Source organism: Antedon bifida, chromosome 1 (assembly GCF_963402885.1).
Source record: "Antedon bifida chromosome 1, ecAntBifi1.1, whole genome shotgun sequence".
Taxonomy (NCBI): domain Eukaryota; kingdom Metazoa; phylum Echinodermata; class Crinoidea; order Comatulida; family Antedonidae; genus Antedon; species Antedon bifida.
In genome coordinates this window covers 29,925,132-29,947,203 of record NC_136226.1, presented here as the reverse complement: position 1 = coordinate 29,947,203, position 22,072 = coordinate 29,925,132, and the positions used below count along the sequence as shown (strand labels likewise).

Sequence of the window (22,072 nt, the reverse complement as noted above, 5' to 3'; positions counted from 1 at the left end):
GAGGTGGATCCGCCAATGGAAACAACTTCAAAAATGAAACTACTACTTATTACTACTACTAATAATAATAATTTATTCTAAATTATGGTGTTACATAATATAATAGTACTGTACTCATATCATTATGAAATAAGACATCAACCCAGACACAGACAAACATGTTGAGGTGGGCGAGCATTACATTACAGTATGGAAAAGACAGGTACAGGTCAAGACATTACAGGCTAATAATAAGAGAAGATATCATTTAAATTTTTTTTAAATACATTTAGGGGGGCAGAGTCCAAAATGTATAACTGAAGTTATAACAATTACGTTATTACCTTATATTCGACCTCTGTTTCACCAACATTTTCTTCCTTCTGTAAGGGTATTTGTGTTGGTTTTTTAACAATTTCTTCTGTGGAAGCACTATCAGTTGGGAAGTGGTCTGTCGATGGCACCATCGGCCTAACGGTTGATGACTCCAGTAATTCTAACAACTGAAGAATTATTATTAAAATGTATAAATTTTTTTATAATGTTTTAAAACTTGTTATTGATTTCTATGTATTGTATATTATCATATATCCAATTGATTCAACAATGTATTAATTTAAAAAAACTGTTTAGTGTAACTTTATTATATCTTAAATGTTTTAATTCTTTTATTACTGTCTATGTATTTCTATTCCAGTACCTTTGTATCCTTCTCTTCCTCAACCTCTACAATCTCAGTTGTTTGATCTAAAATAGTCGTCAGTTGTTGGGTAGAACCGTCTATTACACCTGGTTGGCGAGTGGTATCTAGTTCATCAAGCGATTTCTGCACATGGGTTGCAACAACTTCAGCTACTGGTTCTTGTTGATTTCCAATTTGGGTGGAGTTCTGTTGTTGATGGGTGGAGTTCTTTTTAGTAGGTTCTTGCTGTTGAGAGGATAATATTTTATGGACAAGTACTTCCTCATGGGTGGGGTCAAGTTTGGGAGTGGGTTCTTGCTCTTGAGTTTGGTCAATTTCATGACGGTTTTCTTCTTGTTGTGTAGGGTTAAATTCATAAATTGGGTCTTGATGAGGGGTGGGGGTAACATCTAGACTTGGGTCTTGATGACGGGTATTAACCATTTCAGGAAAAGGGTCTTGCTGATCAATGTCAACTGTATAGAAGGATTCGGCCAGATAGGACATATAGTTTGAAGATTGTAGAAGGATATCACTAACATCGGTTTGAAGCTCCACAAGGACAGTTGATACTTCCTCTTCCTCAAGCAATGGTTCTGTTAAGCCAACCTCCTCTTTTTTAAGCTCTTCTTCAGATAATGTTCCATTTGTTAAGCCAACTTCCTCTTTCTCAACTTCTTCTCCTGGTAATTTTCCTTCTGCTAAGTAAAAATAATCATTTCCAACTTCCTCTTTTTCAAGTTCTTCTTCAGGTAATGTTTCGTCTCTTAATTCAATTTTCTCCTTTTCAAGTTCTTCAGGTGAAGTTCCTTCTGTTAATTCAATCTCTTCTTTTTCTAGTTCTTCTTCCGCTAATATTCCTTCTGTTAAGTCAACCTCTTCTTTTTCAACTTCATCTCTAGGTAATTTTTCATCTGCTAAGTCAAAATAATCTTGTTCAACTTCCTCTCTAGTTAAAATCACTTCTGTTAGTTCAGTTTCCTCTTTTTCAAGTTCTTCTTCAGGTAATGATCCATTTGTTAAACCAACCTCCTCTTTTTCAACTTCCACTCTAGGTAATTTTTCTTCTGCTAAGTGAAAATAATCTTTTTCAACTTCCTCTCTGGGTAATTTTTCTTTTTCTTCTGCTAAGTGAAAATAATCTTGTTCAACTTCCTCTCTAGGTAATTTTTCCTCAGTAAATTCAATCTCCTGTTTTTCAAGTTCTTCTTTGGGTAATGTTCCTTCTGGTAAGCTAATCTCTTTTTCAACTTCTTCTCTAAGTACTTTTTCCTCTGCTAAGTGAAAGTAATCATTTTCAACTTCTTTTCTTAGTAATGTTCCTTCTATTAATTCAATCTGCTCCTTTTTTTCAACTTCTTCTTCAGGCAATGTTCCTCTTGTTAAGTCATCATCCTCTTTTTTAACTTCCTCTCCTGGTAATGTTCCTTCTGTTATGTCAATTTGCTTTTTTTCTAGTTCTTCTTCAAGTAATGCTCCTTCTGTTAAGTCAATTTCCTCTTTTTCAACTTCCTCTCCTGGTAATGTTCCTTCTGTCAAGTCAATTTCCTCTTTTACTAGTTCTTCTTCAGGTAATTCTTCATCTGCTAAGTCAAAATAATCGTTTTCAACTTCCTTTTTGGGTAATATTCCTTCTGTTAACTCTTTTGCAAGTTCTTCTTCGGGTAATGTTCCTTCTGTTAAGTCAATCTCATCTTTTACAACTTCCTCTGCTGGTAATGTTTCTTCTGTTGGACCAACGTCCTCTTTTTCAACTTCCTCTCCTGGTAATGTTCCTTCTGTTAAGTTAATTTCCTCTTTTTCTAGTTCTTCTTCAGGTAATGTTTCTTCTGTTAAGCTAATGTCCTCTTTTTCAACTTCCACTACTGGTAATGTTCCTTCTGTTAAGTCAATTTCCTCTTTTTCTAGTTCTTCTTCAGGTAATGTTTCTTCTGTTAAGCCAATCTCCTCTTTTTCAACTTCCTCTCCTTGTAATGTTCCTTCTGTTAAGTCAATTTCCTCTTTTTCTAGTTCTTTTTCAGGTAATGTTCCTTCTGTTAAGTCAAAATAAACATTTTCAACTTCTTCTCCGGGTAATATTCCTTCTGTTAAGCCAACCTCCTCTTTTTCAACTTCCTCTCCTGGTAAAGTTCCTTCTGTTAAGTCAATTTCCTCTTTTTCTAGTTCTTCAGGTAATTTTTCATCTGCTAAGTCAAAATAATCTTTTTCGACTTCTTCTCTGGGTAATATTCCTTCTGTTAAGTCAATCAACTCTTTTTCAACTTCCTCTATTGGTAATTTTTCTTCTGCCAAGTCAAAATAATCGTTTTCAACTTTCTCTCCAGATAATGCTTCTTCTGTCAAGTCAATCAGGTCTTCTTCATAATCAATATCTTCATCAACGTTTACTATAAATTAATATTATTCAATTATCAATAAATAAAATTACACTTACATTCTTGATACCAAAAAAGAAAATTCAAAGAGGCTTTTTATAGAACCAGAACAGCTGGTTATTCAAAAGTTAAATTCAGCAATGGCAACAGGCCAGTTATTAAAATGGGGAGAGTAGGGTAACTATAATGCAATCCATGGTTATAAAGTGCCATACCAAAAGCCTTCTCACCTGCATCTTCAACAATATCAGCATTAGGTTTCAATTTGGTGGAAATCAGTTCATACATAGAACCTAACCTGCTGCTATAGTCTACCATCTCAGGTTGGTACACTGCTCCTATGTCTCCAGAGCTACCATATTCTACACATTGAGAATAAAAAACATGATGCTTTAACCAAGTTTGGAAAATGAAAATGGAATATTTTAAGTTTTCATTTACAGCTAATATTTTCATTTGGTATAAACTAGAAATACAGTGTAAACGATTTTAAAAGACTTTTTATATTAGTCTAATTAAAAATTGGATACTATTTGTAAAAGAGAAAGTGAGCCAAAATATTTCTAACCTGCATAATTGACATCCACTGGTCGACTGGTTGAGATTATCGGTTGTTCTGGAGTCGGAATTTCAAGTTGCTCTAAAAAATGTCAATTAAATACTGTAAATGACCTTAAGGACTAACTCCAAAGTCATTATGGCTCACACATTAATATGTTTGATAACTATTTTCATGCTTATTTCAACAGAAATTAACGGGGTTAAACATAAATTGAGAACTAAACTTATGATTTGAACTCTGAACCAAGTGAAATTACAGAGAACTTAAAAAAAAATAAAAATAAAAGAGTACCTGGGCAGGAAGTAGGAGGAACTGCGTAGACAGAGTACGATGACTTGCAAGCTGCAACCTCCATTTGGCAGACACTATTATACCAGTTGTTGTCACTACCACAGATCTGAGTTCCTGTGCTGATGCATGTACGGTCACAACCACACACGTCCACATCATTATCATCTTCATCACAATCATTGGATAACGTATTGCAATCATTGTCTAGAACTAGTAAAAAGTTTTGTTAGTCTACACTATCAAACTAGTTTTACAAAAGAAGTTTGATGTGCCTATATGGTAGTGATATATCCAAATATGGTAGTGATATGACATCATCATGTCCATATATGGGCACATCACATTTTTTGTCACATAAAGTTTGATAATGTAGACAGGGCTACAGGCTCTACAAATTGTAAAATCTCTTTCTTTTTTAAATATCTATCATATCTGGACTGAAATTCTCCTTTCACAGGCAGAGATAGGATATTATTAATTGGTACTGCAGTTTTATAATGGCTAGATATGAATTAAAATGACATTGAAATACCATCAACAATACAGGAAGAACAATACTAAACCTAAAAGTAGTAGCACTGCCAAGAATTATTCTTGTACTATAATAACACTGCAACAAACATCCCTTTACCTTGTTCTTGTGCCATGTCTGGTGTATCATCTGGTAGTTTGTTACATTCATCCCCATCACATGGGTCTCTTGCAATAAAACTACTTCTGCTTACATTGTAAAATTGGGTAGCTTCAAAACCTGAAAATAAAATACAGTCAGTCACTGTCAATAGGATATGTGTAGACATGTGTGGCATAATTCATAAATGCAGAGAGATCAAGAATGGTAGGGTTGGTAGGTTGGTTTTCCAGGAGGGGTACAAGGTCTAGCCCTAAGAAAAGAGTACAAAAGCAAGACAACATAAAACACACATTTTACCAGGTTAAAAAGAGGTAATTCAGTCAACATTGCAAGATACACATGCAATAACAGATACATTCTTTTTTATTGAATTGAATACAAAAATACTGTAATGTAATTTGACTTACTTGGCTCATAATAGTCATAAATTCTTGCTGGCACAGATTTGAGATTTCCAACAACATAATCTCTGTATGCGGTGAAGTTAATACACGTCTGACATTGACTTGGAATCTCATTGAAATAGAACAACACCTTTCGGCCGTCAACCTCAAAACGTTTTACACCAGTAGAACGATCATAAATCAACTAAACAAAACATACATATTAATTTATCGTCTTCATTATGCATAAATAAAAATGCGCTTACTAACATGGAATGCCCTCTTCAAAGTCTTTGGGAATAATTGGAGCCAGGAGGGCCAATCAATTCTAAAAAGCAATGTTACCTGATCAAGACTGTCTAAATCTGCAGTAAGACCGGTATGGAGTGACACTTCTAGCACAGCCATGTTGGATGAGCCTGGGTGCAGCCAGCGTGAACAGGCCTGGATCAATACTATGTCTTGTTCTTCAAAAGAGTTTTGTTGCAACTCCTCCTGGCCATCAGTAGAGCGCCTACGACGAATGGAATTTCCAGTCTTCTTTGCATCTCTCATTTTAACACTGAGTTTGAAAGCTTGTTTGGTGGATGGATCAGGTATGTTATATTTAACATCGATCTATTTGTAAATTTATTATCATCTTAATACAATAGACTTCAAAGACAATTACATATTGGAAATAGAATGAGGGCCTAGAAAAAGTGTCAGAATACAATGGTAGAAATATAGGATGAATTACAAATGATGGCATAGTCGGTTCACACAACATTTAGGTGCCCTGTGCCAGCCTATTTCAAAATCCTAGATCAATCCTGTCAATGTAATGCGATTACAAGCAGCTTTTTATCATTTAAAAATAGATTTTTATCACATTTTTGTTCTTACCTGTAGCAAGCCACAACCTTCTCCTTCAGCTTTCACAAACATCACAATTGGAATCTGGGGAATCTGGAAAAATAAAACAAGTGTCAGGGGAAATTTTCGTTCGATTAGCAAGAAGTAATAATTGATATCCAAGTCCAAGTAAGCAGTCTAGTTCTGTACTGTATTTTTTTGTATATCATTTTAATGTGTAGCATTTATACATGGGCGAAAGTGGCTAAATTCACACTAAATGTATGGCAACAAAACTATATAAAGCTCTGTCTACACTATCACAAATAAATGTGATGTGCCCAAATATGATAGTGATATGCCCAAATATAGTAGTGATATGACATCATCATGTCCATATATGGGCGCATCACATTTTTTTGTCACATACAGTTTGATGGTGTAGACAGAGCTTAACATTGAAACAGTTGGCTATAGTAGGTGTAACAAAAAAAATCATAGAATGGTGAAAATTACACACAGGTAACATAATATACTGTATTATGATTCACTTACCGAAACTCGCTGTAATACTTTGCTGTTATCATTGTTAAGTTCAAAGGTCTGTTCAAAGCTCTGTTCTAAGCTACCAGTTGCCAGGGAGATGGTCAAGTTAACACCGCCAACATATGCCAAGGAAGCATACTCGGACAAAGCCTGTAGAGCTATACAAGTATCCTATATAAAGATATTTCTAAAACATTTCAGAATTAGCCCTGATGATCAAATAGAATTGAAATATTTTATCAATACTGGGCGACCTCTTCAGTCAAAGACTGGTCTCCCAGAGGGCTCGTTTATAATCAGTGACTGGGATGTACTAGTACACCGGTGTAACCCCCTACCCGTCTCAAAAGTGTACTCATCTCTTTAAAGTGCACATGAGCTAGATGTGTAAACTGGACCTACGGTTTATAGTCCTGAACTATGGAGCGAGTGAGCCTCAAACCCTTGCCGATATTTTGGCTACGTAATTACGGCGGCACTGTCTTAACCGCTAGGCCACTCACTCACTAGTGTTTTACAAAAGCTAGTGGAACTTCTTTCTGGCTGTTTTAACTATATACCATTTTGATTTAGCATTTTGATCATTTTATTTGTATCTCCGTTGACATCCAACCACTGATACTCCTAATATATATAGATTTGTATACCTGTGTTGATGTAAAGCCCCCAAGTGTGTTCCTCTGCTGTGACAGCCATTTTACAATCGGTAATGATGATGCGATATCGCCTAATGCTGTGTACGTCAGTAAACCATAAGCTGTCATTTCCACTTCTGCTGAGTTAATAGTCTGTTTGAGGTCTTCAAATCCACCAAACCTCGCCACAGTCTCAACTGGGTTCCCGTTTAGACGCCAAGATGTGTAACCATCTACGAATATTACAATAATATTTTCATGGCAAGGACAATAATCAGCCTACCAAATAACCCTAATACACATTTTTCCGTTAAACTCTGTCTACACTATCAAACTAGATTGATGTGCCTACATATGGCAGTGATATGATCAAATATGGTAGTGATATGACATCATCATGTCCATATATGGGCACATCACATTTTTTGTCAAATAAAGTTTGAAAAAAAAATCACATTTTTTGTCAAATAAAGTTTGATAGGCTTTACAAATAGAACTATTAAAATATTTATGTTAAAACATTTTCATTTGACTTCTTGGGTTGTACAGATATCTAAAGTTTCGATTGATTTAACAATACTATTGAGATTGACAAAAACAAGGTTGAATGCTTACCTTGTGTAATGGCCATATTTCTTAATATTCTCACAGCTCTGTTTGACTCCTGGCTGTCAAGTTTAACCAATGCATAAGCTGTGAGTGCAGCAGTGTATGGGTCATCTATATACTGTATGTTATCTTCCAGGAATTTCTTTCCATTATCAATGGATGCGAGTTCTTCCACAGACTCAACACCAGCTTCCAGTAATGCAATCACCACATATGCTGTCAGAGAAACTTTTCCTTTAACTCCACCCTGTAAATGAATATTCATATTAATTAATTAATATTCAACATTTATCTAAATCTGTTGTTGGTTCTACTCCAGTGTCAGTGCAGTGCAGAGGTAACCCTACTAAAATGTTCTCTATGAATTTAAGAGAGCTATCAAAATGATTTAAAATGGCTGAAATTATTTCACAACCCTGTAGAGGCATTTTATTACACAAGTATTTTTTAAGAGAATATTATTATCTGTTTAGGACTATGCTATTGTGTAAAAATGATCCTTACTTAAATTAATTTAACAGTATGATCAACCAGGCCACTTACCTACTCAACTTAGGTCACTTACACAACTTAGGTCACTAACTCAACTAAGGTCACTTACTCAACTTAGGCCCCTTACTCAACTTTGGTCACTTAGTCAACTAAGTTACTAACTTACTTGGATGTCTTTGTTAAGAACTCTTCCAACAGGAGGAAATGATCCATCAGGAAGCTGCTGGCCTATGATCCAGCATTTGCTGCCATCCAACAACTTTGAGTCAATAAAGATGAACGGTCGTGATTGTGCAAAGGACTTGAGGACGAATGCCGTAAGCCACATACTTCCAGAGGAATCACGTTGACCAAAGGCACTGAATGACCCATCGTTATGCTTGTAGGTCAGCTGTCTTTGATAGCCTAACAAATAAATGACAATAAATTGTCACCAATGAACAATCAATAGTTTAAAAAAAATTACATTTGAATGATTATAAATTAATGTTTACCAAGGTCTAGTCTCTTGAACATGACATTTTTACTACAATTCTGAGTCTACCAATACTAAAGTATCTTCATCATTAACCTGACATTTTATGATACAGAGAGCTAAACAAAATATAATTAACCACAAATCTAAGTTTCAATTTCAATTGACACCTCAGAGACCTACTACCTACTATTGAAAATAGATACATTACATATTCATAAATTGATCTATAATACAAAAAAGATTAATCAAAAACATTGGTTTTAAAGTTCTGTCTACACTATCAAACATTATGTGACAAAAAAATGGGCATATATGGACATGATGTTTTCATACCACTACCATATTTGGGAATATCACTACAGTAATCTATTTGGGCACATCACACTTTTTTTGTCAAACTAGTTTAACAATATAATTCAACATTTATTAATGTCTAGTTTGATAGTGTAGACAGAGCTTAAGACAATAAAAATAATTGTTATCACTCACCTTGTACAAGGAACGTAACCAATTCTTTCTGCGTTCCTTCATGGAGCTGTTGCGTACGTTCCAAGTAACCCATCACATACACATTCGGTGCAAAATGAATCATGTTCTGTTCGCCACATCCAAATGGTAATCTGATTAGGTTATGTAGGTTTGTCAGTGTGGGCCCCATGACATCTCCCACCATGGACGCCACGGCATACTCCGATCCAGGAATGTAGTTTAACGGTAAACCCAAGTTGAACACTTCCAAGAAACGATTCTGAGAATCTAATTAATCATAAAAAAAATTGTTATTTATTATTTTATTGTTTTGTTTATTGTTTTGAGACGAATAAATGAAATTAAATGATGATCTCAACTAACATTCTCTATGCATATTAAGCTCTGTCTACATTATCAAACTAGTTTGACAAAAAAAGTGTGATGTGTCCAAATATGGTAGTGATATGCCCAAATATGACATCCATATATGGGCACATCACATTTTTTTGTCACATAAAAAGTTTGATAGTGTAGACAGAGCTTAAGCTATACTACAATTAAACATTACAATGTCTACTTACCCTCTTTCCTCCAAATTCTAAACTCCCCCATTGATCCCCATCCTGTTGAAAATCCTAAATAATCTACATTGATTTCAGATTCCAACTGCCAACTCATGATAGTAGAGGTATTACTTGGAATTTCACCATGGCCAACCTAAAAATTAAACAATTCAATGATTTAATAAAACATGTGGATATTACTGTACATTGTGAATTTTAAGTAATTTTCATCATTAAATAGTTCATATTCTATCAAATTAGTAAAGGCTCACATTTTACAGCTTAACTATAGTTAAAGATATATTGTCCCCCTAAACATTTTTTGGGTTCAAATCTTTTGTTGAATATGCCATTTAAATGTCACATTAATCAATAGATATTCAATTTGACCAAAAATTTGATCGAAAAAAAAAATTATTTACCTGAAAAAAGTGTAATTTAAAAAATACTTTTAAGTATTTTTTAAATTACACTTTTTCAGGTAAATAATTTTTTTTTTAAATTGTCTGTCAGACAATGGTTTTTGGTTAAAATTAACTGTTTCTTTTTTCTTTTTATAAGTGAAATAATTATTTTTTGTGGGTTTTTTTTCACAGAAGTGAATAACTTTAATAAAACTGCAAAATGGCCTATTCAAAGTCTGATTTTATTAATCTTCATTTTTCATGTTTTTGCAGAACAATACATCTTTAACAATAACAAGTGTCTTTACCACAATGAGACCATTCTCAAAGGTGATCCAGAATGCTCTAAATTCATCCCAGGATACAATTCCAGGAGTTGAAACTGTTACTAGATGCTCTCCTAATAAATAAAAATATATTTGTTGTATGATTAGGTAAAAACAGTTTTTAGGCTTCGAATTTTTTATGTCCTTCATCTTAATTTGTGAGGTTTTATGATGTAAAATTAAGGTTGATTTGAATGAAGAAAAATTTCTTTCCAGATTTTTATTTTTTTAAAGCAAAAGTCCTTAATATAATAATAACATCAATTTATTTTTCTTGTCGCACTTTCACTTTCACACATATAGAATCTCAATGGAAATAAGCTAATAAGCTAAATATGAGAATACTTGATTGTAAATAACTGTTGAACTTGAGTGACAATAATCCAACAATGATTACCTTGTTTAGAGGCTGTGATCCACGACTTTGTATTCTGCCATCCTCCAAGAACAATCTCGTAAAGATCCATGCCAGTTGGGTCGACAGCTAATGCGATGTGTGCGTCGTTCTTGGCTTTACATGCGAATGAAAACACTTGCAGGTTGGATGGCTTTTTCACATACTTGTAATCGTATGTGTTAGGAGTTGAAATTGTGATACGCTCTGAAATAAATAATACATTTGGTTTGTTTTATCTCAGTCTGTTAGTAGAGCTTTTTATCTCTGTTGGTTGTGAATTGAATAAAATAAAAAATAAATAAAAATAAAATTGAACAATTAACAATTAACTAATTAATATTGTAAAATGTTTACACACTTACAGCACAAAATTCAACATTTTATATTTTTTACCAGCACATATGAACTTTCAATTATTAATGGTAATGGCAATTTCTTCATTCTAAAACTATATGACAAAATAATATTCAAATTGCTGTATACAAATATGTATTTCTCTATAGTATAAAGAATAAAGAAATGATTCAAAATGGTGATATCAATAAGTGACTTACCATTAGGACAGAAGAATACACTGTGTGTATAATAGCGAAGTATTCCTTCTGCCTGTCAACATATAAACATGAAATAAATATTACATATCTCAAGCATTTCATTTTCGATTACTGGAATTTTTTAAAAGGATATCTACATCTATATAAAGTTACTACTTGATGGTCTTTGGTATAAACAAAGCAATCTAACAACAGGACACTGAGCTTGCTTTGCCAAGATAGGAACTCATAACAGTCCTTTGATCTTATGTCTGGCTGCAACAAATACCAACAGTACAGTACTACATATTCTCTGCAGCACGCGGTTTCGGTTAACTGATCATGTCGTAGCCACAAATAATAAATAAACCCTTTGATCTCCGGGGCTCAACATCCTGTTTTTAGATTGCCTTGGTATAAGGAACACCCAAAAATATAATGTTAAGGAGGTTCTACCTCTACTTCTATCTGCTTTGACAGTCTGTCAATGGCTAGAGGTGTTTCAGTTGCAGAAGTATCACCACAGCATAACATTGACCTTGTTGCCACAACTTTAGCTGCAAGAAATGTCATCAAATGTTAAATTGTTATCAAATCAATGTAGTGGGGAGGGGGAGGTGGAAGTATCAACATTGCTATTTATTTCTGTATTATTGTTAGCAGTCAACCCACAATGGATATCATAGATAACATGCATACCTTGTATTTTTCCTGTACCAAGCTGGTCAAAGGTCAACAAATGTTCAACTGTTTTCAGTTCATTTGGTTCCATACAATATTTTAAAATATCATGACGTTTTCCAGGATGGTCCACGAAATGAATACCATCTGACAGGTGCAAAGTCACTGATGCCTACAAAATGATTTCTTTATTAATTTTGTTGGAAGAGAAATGTATTTTTAGTAAATGCAGTTGACCCTTAAAGTCTTGTCTACACTATCAAAATGTGATGTGCCCATATTTGGGCATATCACTACAATATTTGGGCACATCACACTTTTTTTGGCTAGTTTGATAGTGTAGACAGAGCTTAAAATACAGGACAGACCAAACCATCATATACACAACAATCTCTCTCTCTCTCTCATATTTTCAATATCTTCAAATTTGACACCTTAGAATTATGAAGATACATAATATTAAATACAATAAATTTATACAATATTTTTATCAGAGTATATGGATTTTTGCCAACCAAACTTTATTCCCTTAACAACCTTTAATATTTTAACTCCAAACAACTTAGTTTAAAACCACATTTTTCCTAAAATTCTCCCTAACAAAACTTACTGAACAGCCGTCATTAAATTATGAATTAAAATGTAACAAAAAATATTTCTCAACTGGAAATCCTAAAATAAAATAAGATTATATATCACCTTGGAGATTTAAAAATGTCTGTAAATGCCAACAATGTAAAAGAAAACAAAATACTTAAATATAAATATAGAACAATTGTCTGTCCTGATGACATTACAACAGGGAGGTATAAAAATAATTATTTATACCTCCCAGATTACACTATTATGAAATTTCTTTTACAACTTTGATGTCCCATCCAAAAATCCAACCCAACCCAACCGCCCATAATAGTAGATAATAATAATAATATTTATTCGGTCACCAATGAAAAATGACCAGGAGTGAGAATACTGTAGGTTAAAGCCCAAACAGATTCTGCACTCACTCCATACAATACAAACAGTTAAAATAAAACCGTATACAAGAAAATTAAACAATTTAATAAGCATAATTCAGTACCACCTACCTGTACACACGTATCCAAATAGTTATACACTGTGATAGGGATTTTCACCTTTTCTCCTCTTATCACTGAGTAAGGCAGAGCAAATTCAATAAAGAACGGTTTATACGTCTTAATAGTTGACTGCCTTGCTATGCCCAGACCTGTATGCTTCGACATTGACACTACATCCGTTACCCAGGACGTGATTGTGTCTGGAATGTGGACACTAAACGTTTCTTGTTTTCTTGTTGAACTAAAGATTTAAGGGACGAAATTTACAACCATGCAAACATGTTATTGGGAAAATAAGTTCTCCCAACTTTCTTTCTCTATGAACCACATAATGGACACTTCCATTAAGCTCTGTCTACACTATCAAACTAGTTTGAAAACTAAAGTGTGATATGCCCAAATATGGTAGGGATATGCCCAAATATGGTTGTGATATGACATCATCGTGTCCATATATGGGCACATCACATTTTTTCGTCACATAAAGTTTGATAGTGTAGACAGAGCTTTAAAGACATTCTGAAAACATTTTTTTTAACTTTACCACTTTTTATCAATCAATTTATCCATGATGGTATTCAAAATAAAATAATAGCTTCCAACTAAATTATTATTAATCGTAAGTTTACCTCATGTTAAAACAATGCCAAATCCAAGTGTCTGGGAAGTAAGACCTCTTTTGTGTTTCCCGCTTTGGAAGTCGAGACTCCTCTTTCTTTTTGTTTAGTGTTGTGACCACTTCAACTCTTTCTAATTTACACCAAAAAAAGACAAAAATATATACCATTATAAAAATACTCTGTTGTTATTGTTGTTGTTTCATAATACTGCTAAAAACCATAATTTTGTTTTAGGTTCCTGAGGTTCCAAAATGCTTTTTACAAAGAGCTGATGTTTTGGGCCTTTTGACTGTATATTATATATTATTAATCTTTAAAGATATATTGTTCCTAATAAAAAAAATTATTTACCTGGAAAAAATATACTCTAAAGCAAAAAATACTTAAATTGTCTGTCAGACAATGGTTAAAATTTCTTTTGTCTTTTTATTAAGTGAAATACTTATTTACATAATACATCTTTAAGGTTCACCCCTCCCCTTCTCAGTTTCACCTTGTATATATATGTATATTATTATAATTATTACCATCTATAGCACCATTCTGATGAAACCTCAGCAAGACAACATCTGTCATTACCTTCAGACCAGCTTCCTGAATGTCAAAACATAAAGGAAAACAAACATTAAAGTTTGAAACAACATGCAACATTAATTTGGAGATATAATCCAGAAATAAGATAATAGAATACAGTAGAACCATATAAGGGGACACATTTGGAACCAAAACAAAGTGTGTGTCCTGAATAGGGATTGGTTGTAGCGTTAACACATACATTGCACTTGGTCGGTTTACATAAAAGTTTCCCCTGATTATTAGTCTAAAGAAAGGGTTCCACTGTACTCATGTGGAGACATCGGTCTCTAGTCTGGTAAAGGCCAACTCAGACAGCATCGTATGAGGCCTGATGAAACACCTTGATTCGTTAATGCTTTCCGAGTTGAATCCCGACGAGACGAGTCGTCTTGAGATATCGCCGGGCATAGTTTTTAGGTTGTCGGGAGAACATTAAACATGTTTTAGTTTCTCCAGATGAGCCTCGTCGTACAACGCTGTCTGAGTTGGCCTTTAGAAAATAAAGTGTGACATCGGTCTAATCTGGTAACCAAATAAAGTGTGACTCATAGACACTCACAGTGAATGCAAGTCCTGCGTCTCTTCCTCCAATATAATTCCATAGAGATCTCTTTTTTCTTTTACCCTCACTAAACCAAACATTCTCATATGAATATTCATCATGTGATGAATAACTTTCCATCTCATCAAAAACCTGAAAATAAAGATGTACATAATTAGTAATTGGGGTTTCCTGGAGGTCCCTTTCATCTTTAAAAATATGTTTTACTCCTTGTTTGTTTTGTGTTTTTGTTTGTTTATGAGATGAATAAAGAGAAATTGTTTTATTTGATTAGTTATTATTATGGGTAATAAATAAATGAAAGAATGATATTACATATTACTTTATATTTACATTAGAAATACACCTTTTATCAATTAAAAGTTCAACAACCAATTGGTCATGCAATGGGGAAAGTCAAATGCTATTTTTACAGCTTGTCAATTTGGTATTATACAATATGCTGTGTCACTTATTATGTGATAAGCTGATACCCTCTGTCAAACCAATTAACCCATTTAAGATTCCTAGAAATCTAGCAGTGACGAAGTTGGTTAAAAAACATGTTTTTGAAATTAAAATGTTTAATTTATAAATTCAGTAACTAAAAAGTCCTTTTCTATCAAGACATTAAAATCTATCGAGTACTAAACTTACTTTTAAATAATCTTTTTACAATTATAATTATTAGAATTATAAACATAGGCCAAAATTATATTTAGACCTCAAACAAATCAAATATATACTTTCTTTCTTTCTTTTTCGTATTTATATGGGTTTCATTAATTTTGTAATATCACAAACTTGTGTAAAAACATCCAATGTTGATTGAACAAGTTATGCTGTATACATCAGCCTTGTGAATAAATAAAGTTTATATATATACTAGTAGTTTCAAACAACCACTACAGCAATTTCCTTCAAAAAGTAAACATTTTCATTCATGTAATGTTTATCAATGTGCGTCAGGAAGTATGGGTAAATTGGATTAGTGTGGCCGTGGTGCAGCTAAATAGAACCATTTCTAAGAAGCATGACTTGACATTTACATGCACATCAACTCACTATCAATGACATTAGAGAGCTTTTGTTTCTGGACAGTCTTTTTTTTTCGTTACATTTTTATCATTACTCCTTTTACTTCATTTTATATACATACATTATATTTTATTTCCCTTAGCGAAGGTTTTTATTTATTTTCAAATTTGAACTTTTTGTATTTTTAATTTTGTAATTTTCTTGTGAAAAAATGCAGCAATTCAGCCTTTGGTTGAAAATGAATTTTACTTGTAAGGTACCATTATATAAGTTTGAGGCCTGTATACAGTATATGATAAGGAATTGTGATAGTGATAACAACTCATTATATATGCCTTTTAAGCCTATCTTTGTACATATACCTTGTCAATGGTTATATGGTAATCTGGCTTCATTAAATGTACACTTCTGTCCACTGATGTAATACACACACACGAGCCAGGTGTGGAGTTGATGGTAATGTCAACTTTCCTACCAGGATAAGTCTCATTTACTGATGATGTCACGGTTACCTAGGAAAACAAATATAAAATTTTCTTACTTTTCTTACTTTAAAATTCACATAAGAAAGCCATCATTTTTACATAAAATAAGCTACATAGTTTTTTTTTTAGAATTTATTTTTAAGAAAAAAAAAGTACTTTGTTCTGCAGACTGTGTGCAACTGGAATGGTCACTGTGTCGGTCACACCCTCTCGGTCCTGCTTGACCATATAACCAACGAGCTGGAACCCAGGAGCCATAGCGTGGGTCACTTCAACATCAAAAGTTACGTGGCATCCAACATTTAACATTGTTGTATTCAAAGTATCTGGATCAAAAATATATGTACAGTACATTATATATCTTGATTTTAAGAAAAATAATGAAATATTCATAAAACATAGTACAAATGAATCTTGTATTTCAATATCTTTAATGGGAATTGTGAAGTTACTGACCTTGTGAGGTGAATTCTTCCGACCGTTGTTCAGTAATCATGCGACTGTTGGAGGTAACTATGCGCCCTCTTGAAATGATATCGTAATTTAAAGTAAAGTTACATGGCATCGTTGACATGAGTCCAATTCTTGCCATGCTGCCAACCTAATAGAAATAAAACAATTCATTCTACAAGTCTGTAAATTGGTACACGGATACGAACATAATATTTTAGAGAACTGGAATTCATTATATTTGTTAACATTCAGACTATAATTTAACCAGGATTGTTTTTTGTTTTTTTTCTATATTCCTTTATACGATAACCATCATGTGTACAGTATCTCATGTGTACAGTATCTCATGTGTACAGTATTTCATGTGTACAGTATCTCATGTGTACAGTATCTCATGTGTACAGTATCCCATGTGTACAGTACTGTATCTCATGTGCAGTATCCCATGTAAAGTATCTCATATATAGTATCTCACTTGCAGTGTGCAGTATCTTATGTACAGTATCTCATGTTTTCTAAGCCGCAAGCATAATGTATGCTTGTGCTGGAAAAGTTAAGATTATTGGCCTAGCTGAGCAGATTCAGGGCAACAATGCATTTCTTACCTCAACCTCCCCTTCATTGATATTGCTCAGCAGAAGGTGGCTCTTTGATGGTGAGAACCAACTGTAAATTGTTAGGTACTCCGAGTAGTAAGTGAATTCTTTTACTGGTTTACCATCAATGGCCGTCACTAAAGCCTGTAATTATAAATAAAATAGTGAATCAATGTCTACTTATGGGTGTGCAAAATGCATTTGGAGGTTTCATGTTTGCACTTTTTGGATAAATCACACAGACAAATGTTATTACTCTTCATTCATACACATTTATTCAGTTATAACAATAATAACAACTAGGGCCCACACTAGAAGCAAACGCTTGTCTCATGAGGGCCCCAGCAATACATATGCATAATAAACAAAAATAAATAAAGTATTCAGCATAATTAGTTATGCTTATAATAGCACTATTTTGAAAGCTTACTCACATCAAGCCAAAGCATTTGTGTTGAAATCTCAATTACTGGGATTTGAAACGAGACAGCGCCATTTCTTGAAACAAACTCCTCATTAAATGCAGCCTCCTCCTGAACTGCTGCTGTCTTGACTCTGATAGTGACGCCATCTGCTGGCGAGCCATCTGGGTAGGTAACTAAAATCTGTAAAAGTAACAACACTAGGCCTATTATTATATTGATATATTGTTATTACTATTATTATATGAATTATATTGTTATTTCATCTTTATTGAATGGAAGGTTGAGTTTATAGTTGTATAGTACAGCAAGTCTTTTAATGGTTTGCACAATGACATTTGCTATGATAAAGGTACAATCTCTATAATATATGAATGTTACGGTCAAAGAAATGAATTTTACTTCAGAGAGCATATCAAAATTATTCCCCATATATACAAATTCTTGAATAAACACTTTATGTTAAATTATTAATACTTAATTCACTCAAAATCATCGTTTATTTCAAATAAAATACACAAAAATGTAACAAACATCCCAGGTCACAGCTTGGAGGACCAAGCATATGCAGGCAAAACAAGAAAACAAATATAAAACGATACGATACGAAGGCATAAAATGTGGTTTGTTAATATAAAAACATTACAAAGCAAGTTGTCATATTTTTTATGGCATGATAAAAGTGCTCCAGACTAATTAACCAAAACAAAATTAATTTAGCTATAAAATTGAACTATTAAAAAACACAGGAAGTATTATAATTGATATCATAACAACAAATTAAAAACATTTGTTTTTTATTCGTAAATTTAACAATCTTGCAGACACAAAATTCAGACATCTGCTTCTTGTATATGAAAGGTGGGACGGTCTTTATCTCAACATCAAGAGTAATTACCAACAAATTATAAGGCCTAATGACTTTAAAACACCCAGCTGGGGAGATTATTCAGACAGCCCTAGCGTCCAATCAACGAGCTTCCTATTACCAGACAATACTTCCTGCATCATGTCAAAGCTGCTCACTTTTTCCATCAGTTGTGCAAATATTTTCCTCAAAACAATGATCATTTCTTTCCTTAATGACAGCAGCTTCCTAAATATAATCATTATAATTCCCGCCATACTTTGTTTTTCACTGTATCATCTTTACCTCCCACAACATGTTGAATCTGTTATTTGTCCCATTTTTGTCACGAAAAAGTTACAATGATAACATAGCTTGCTGGAAACTAGTGTAAATCATAGAGATATTCTCTATGGTGTTATCTAATGATAAAAATTGCTGTTTTAGTGTTGTTTAGTGTTCTTACGTTAGTGTTGTTTAGTGTTTTAGTGTTCTAAAGTTTTAGTGTTGTTTAGTGTTCATACCTTTCCTTTATATGGTAAGCCTGGCTTAAAATGCTGCTTTGTGCCCTGAGAAAACTTAATATGTATTAACTGTTGCTTGTAGATTGGACAGGATTCATCAATCACAGAAAACGTGTTACCATCTGATGCAACGACTTTGGCTTCTATGTGAAGGACGCCTCGAAAGTAGTCACCGTAAAGACCATCAACATATTTTCCCGGACAAACACGTACAGTTGCAGAACCATCAATCTGTAAAATTGTTTATTTTTTAAAGTTTTATTGCACAATATATTAAATACTAGTTTCAATAGTGATTTTTTAATTAGTTTATATAATATAAATTCTCACATCCTTGTTTTTATTAAAAGTTTTGCTTTTGTTTCCGTCTTCAATTTTTTTTTTTTTAAAGCTCTGTTTACACTATCAAACTAGTTTGACGAAAAAAAGTGTGATGTGCCCAAATAAGGTGGTGATATGCCCAAATATGGTAATGATATGACATCATAGTGGAGCACTGTGGCGCAGTGGTAAGAGCATTGGACTTGCAATCAAGAGGTTGTCGGTTCAGTGGTTAGAGCATTGGACTTGCAATCAAGAGGTTGTCGGTTCAAGCCCCGACTCGGTCACTGCAGTGTTGAGTCCTTGAGCAAGATTCTTTATCCACATTGTTCCTCCCCACCCAGGTGATAGAAATGGGTACCGGTATGTAAAAAGTACTGGGAAGGTAAATCAGACTCGTTTGTGCGGGAGGAGTGGCGTACCCCCCACAAACATACACACTTAGTGGAGTCTGGCCCAAACGCTAAGGAAATGGAGATGGGCACCACAGCCGTTAGCATTAGCTTAGGTTCCGACTTTACCTTTACCTATGACATCATATGGGCACATCACATTTTTTTGTCACATAAAGTTTGATAGTGTAGACAGAGCTTTAATGTATTTTTTTTGCACATCTAAAGAGTATTAAGTGGAAATGAAATCAAATAATTCAATGACAATATTACAGGTAAAGTTGAATGACATTTCTTTGCATTTATAAATTGGATTGAAAATAACCATTCTATAATAACTAATAACAGGTTAATATATTTTGACGGAAATGCATTATTGCCGCTAAAAACTTGGCACACTAACGTTCACAGTATTTTCCTGTGGGTGTCCCCTACGGTCTTCAAAGTAGCCCACACCGTGGACGTTACTGGTCACCATCAACTTGCCCTGAACTGGTTGCCCATATACATAGCTACAACAGGAAATGGTAAATAAATAAAGCTCTGTCTACACTATCAAACTAGTTTTGACAAAAAAAAGTGTGTCCAAATATGATAGTGACATGCCCAAATATGGTAGTGATATGACATCATCGTGTCCATATATGGGCACATCACATTTTTTTGTCACATAAAGTTTGATAGTGTAGACAAAGCTTCAGATTATAGACAGTGTTGTAACTTACTAATTCCCGTCTACCTATTCTTTTTAAAATTCCAATTCTCATGTAAATGTAAACAGTATAAATTACTCATAGAGATAAGATCACAATCCTTTTACCTTATTTATGAAGAATAAGGTATACTGTACACATTTTGGCATAGTTTATGCAAATGACAGAATTTTGGTATGCAATTGTCACAATTTGGGCTTTCCTAAATACTGGCAATATCAATGTATTTTGTATTTGAGAAAAAAATGCTAATTATCTCTAAAATTTCAAATAATTTGCATTCATTTAATTCTCTAAAAAAAAATTACCTTATTTTAGAATTAAAAAAAATTGTCTACATCCCCATTTTCTTCAAAACAGGAAAACATTTATATAATTGATATCCTGAATGCATCCTGTACAAGTCTTTGACACGAGCAGGCTAGTGATCTTTAAGGATACGCTGTGTTGATGAATTATTTTGGTTTCAAAGTGAGCCAAAAAGGAAGGAATTAATTCAAGTAATTACCTTTCTGACACTGATAACTTCCATTTTACATCCTCTCTTTCACAAAATGAGCTAGATGCAGCTTCAATATCAGTTGATTTACCAAAATAAGTAGCTTAGCAACATATAAATCACAATTACCAATGACCAGGGCGGATCCAAGGGGAGCCCCAATCGGCCCGAGCCCTAAACTTTGCAAATTGTAATGCAAAAGGTAGGACATCAAATTAAGTTCAACCTTTTATTTTGAGGCCTGATATGAAACTTATTTTAGGGGTGGGATTATACGCAAGCATGGGACTATATTCAGCCATATAATGGTAATTGACTTACCTTGCACTTATAACAACTGGATAACAATCTTCAAATCCAACTATGTACTTTGGGGGTTCCACGTCAATGTGAAATCGAGGCAGTACTAAAGAAATTATAAAAGTAATCAATATTGTATCATTCACATACAGGTACACATTTTATATGATATAATTTCTCATCAATATAGAATATTCCCTGAAAGCTTTACCTGTTTTAGTATCTCAATTGACATTCAGACAATGTTGCCACATTAGTGGACATGTCAAATTATAATTACATTTTAAAAACACGACAGAAACAGAGAAACATCTTTATTAATTATATGATATTGAGTTTAATATGAATAATATAATGTAGTAATCCCAACAAATAAAACTCTGTCTACACTATCAAACTTTACGTGAACAAAAAAATGTTATGTGCCCATATATGAACACGATGATGTCATATCCCTACCATATTTGGGCACATCACACTAGTTTGATAGTGTAGACAGAACTTTAGAACAGCATTACAGACATCACGTTTCTGGCCTACTTAACTACAACAGCTGATAACATGTGACCCTATGGAGTGAAGGAAATACGTATGAATAACTAGGGAAGATTGAACAATTGTTGGTATGACCTAAATATATTGAGGCAACCAAATGGAAGGCTTTTACACTATTTTTTTTAATTTATAAAGTGAGTGCAGTGACAAATCCATAAATGGTCATATCCTCTGCATCGTATTTTCAGAATACATCATAAAATGTAAGAAAGAATTTTGTACTTTTGGAATATACT

At 33.5% G+C, this 22,072-nt stretch overlaps 1 protein-coding gene across 1 annotated transcript in view; it reads right to left on the bottom strand.

Annotated features, from left to right (window-relative positions):
• LOC144849159 (C3 and PZP-like alpha-2-macroglobulin domain-containing protein 8) overlaps positions 1 to 22,072 on the bottom strand; it is a 31,665-nt gene that overhangs the window by 2,311 nt on the left and 7,282 nt on the right. The window contains exons 8-39 of the mRNA XM_078706186.1: positions 21,303 to 21,387; positions 20,173 to 20,281; positions 19,057 to 19,287; positions 17,698 to 17,868; positions 17,273 to 17,407; positions 16,671 to 16,815; positions 16,371 to 16,540; positions 16,092 to 16,241; positions 14,710 to 14,844; positions 14,102 to 14,168; positions 13,584 to 13,704; positions 12,964 to 13,195; positions 11,894 to 12,047; positions 11,651 to 11,751; positions 11,216 to 11,267; positions 10,662 to 10,865; positions 10,247 to 10,338; positions 9,553 to 9,688; positions 8,990 to 9,256; positions 8,189 to 8,427; positions 7,537 to 7,777; positions 6,934 to 7,154; positions 6,296 to 6,457; positions 5,792 to 5,854; positions 5,252 to 5,524; positions 4,931 to 5,111; positions 4,521 to 4,640; positions 3,890 to 4,099; positions 3,605 to 3,676; positions 3,267 to 3,398; positions 680 to 3,048; positions 324 to 482 (exon numbers count right to left, since the gene is read on the bottom strand). Coding sequence (XP_078562312.1) covers positions 324 to 482; positions 680 to 3,048; positions 3,267 to 3,398; positions 3,605 to 3,676; positions 3,890 to 4,099; positions 4,521 to 4,640; positions 4,931 to 5,111; positions 5,252 to 5,524; positions 5,792 to 5,854; positions 6,296 to 6,457; positions 6,934 to 7,154; positions 7,537 to 7,777; positions 8,189 to 8,427; positions 8,990 to 9,256; positions 9,553 to 9,688; positions 10,247 to 10,338; positions 10,662 to 10,865; positions 11,216 to 11,267; positions 11,651 to 11,751; positions 11,894 to 12,047; positions 12,964 to 13,195; positions 13,584 to 13,704; positions 14,102 to 14,168; positions 14,710 to 14,844; positions 16,092 to 16,241; positions 16,371 to 16,540; positions 16,671 to 16,815; positions 17,273 to 17,407; positions 17,698 to 17,868; positions 19,057 to 19,287; positions 20,173 to 20,281; positions 21,303 to 21,387 — 7,199 coding nt within the window. The remainder of the gene's footprint in view (positions 1 to 323; positions 483 to 679; positions 3,049 to 3,266; positions 3,399 to 3,604; positions 3,677 to 3,889; positions 4,100 to 4,520; positions 4,641 to 4,930; positions 5,112 to 5,251; positions 5,525 to 5,791; positions 5,855 to 6,295; positions 6,458 to 6,933; positions 7,155 to 7,536; positions 7,778 to 8,188; positions 8,428 to 8,989; positions 9,257 to 9,552; positions 9,689 to 10,246; positions 10,339 to 10,661; positions 10,866 to 11,215; positions 11,268 to 11,650; positions 11,752 to 11,893; positions 12,048 to 12,963; positions 13,196 to 13,583; positions 13,705 to 14,101; positions 14,169 to 14,709; positions 14,845 to 16,091; positions 16,242 to 16,370; positions 16,541 to 16,670; positions 16,816 to 17,272; positions 17,408 to 17,697; positions 17,869 to 19,056; positions 19,288 to 20,172; positions 20,282 to 21,302; positions 21,388 to 22,072) is intronic.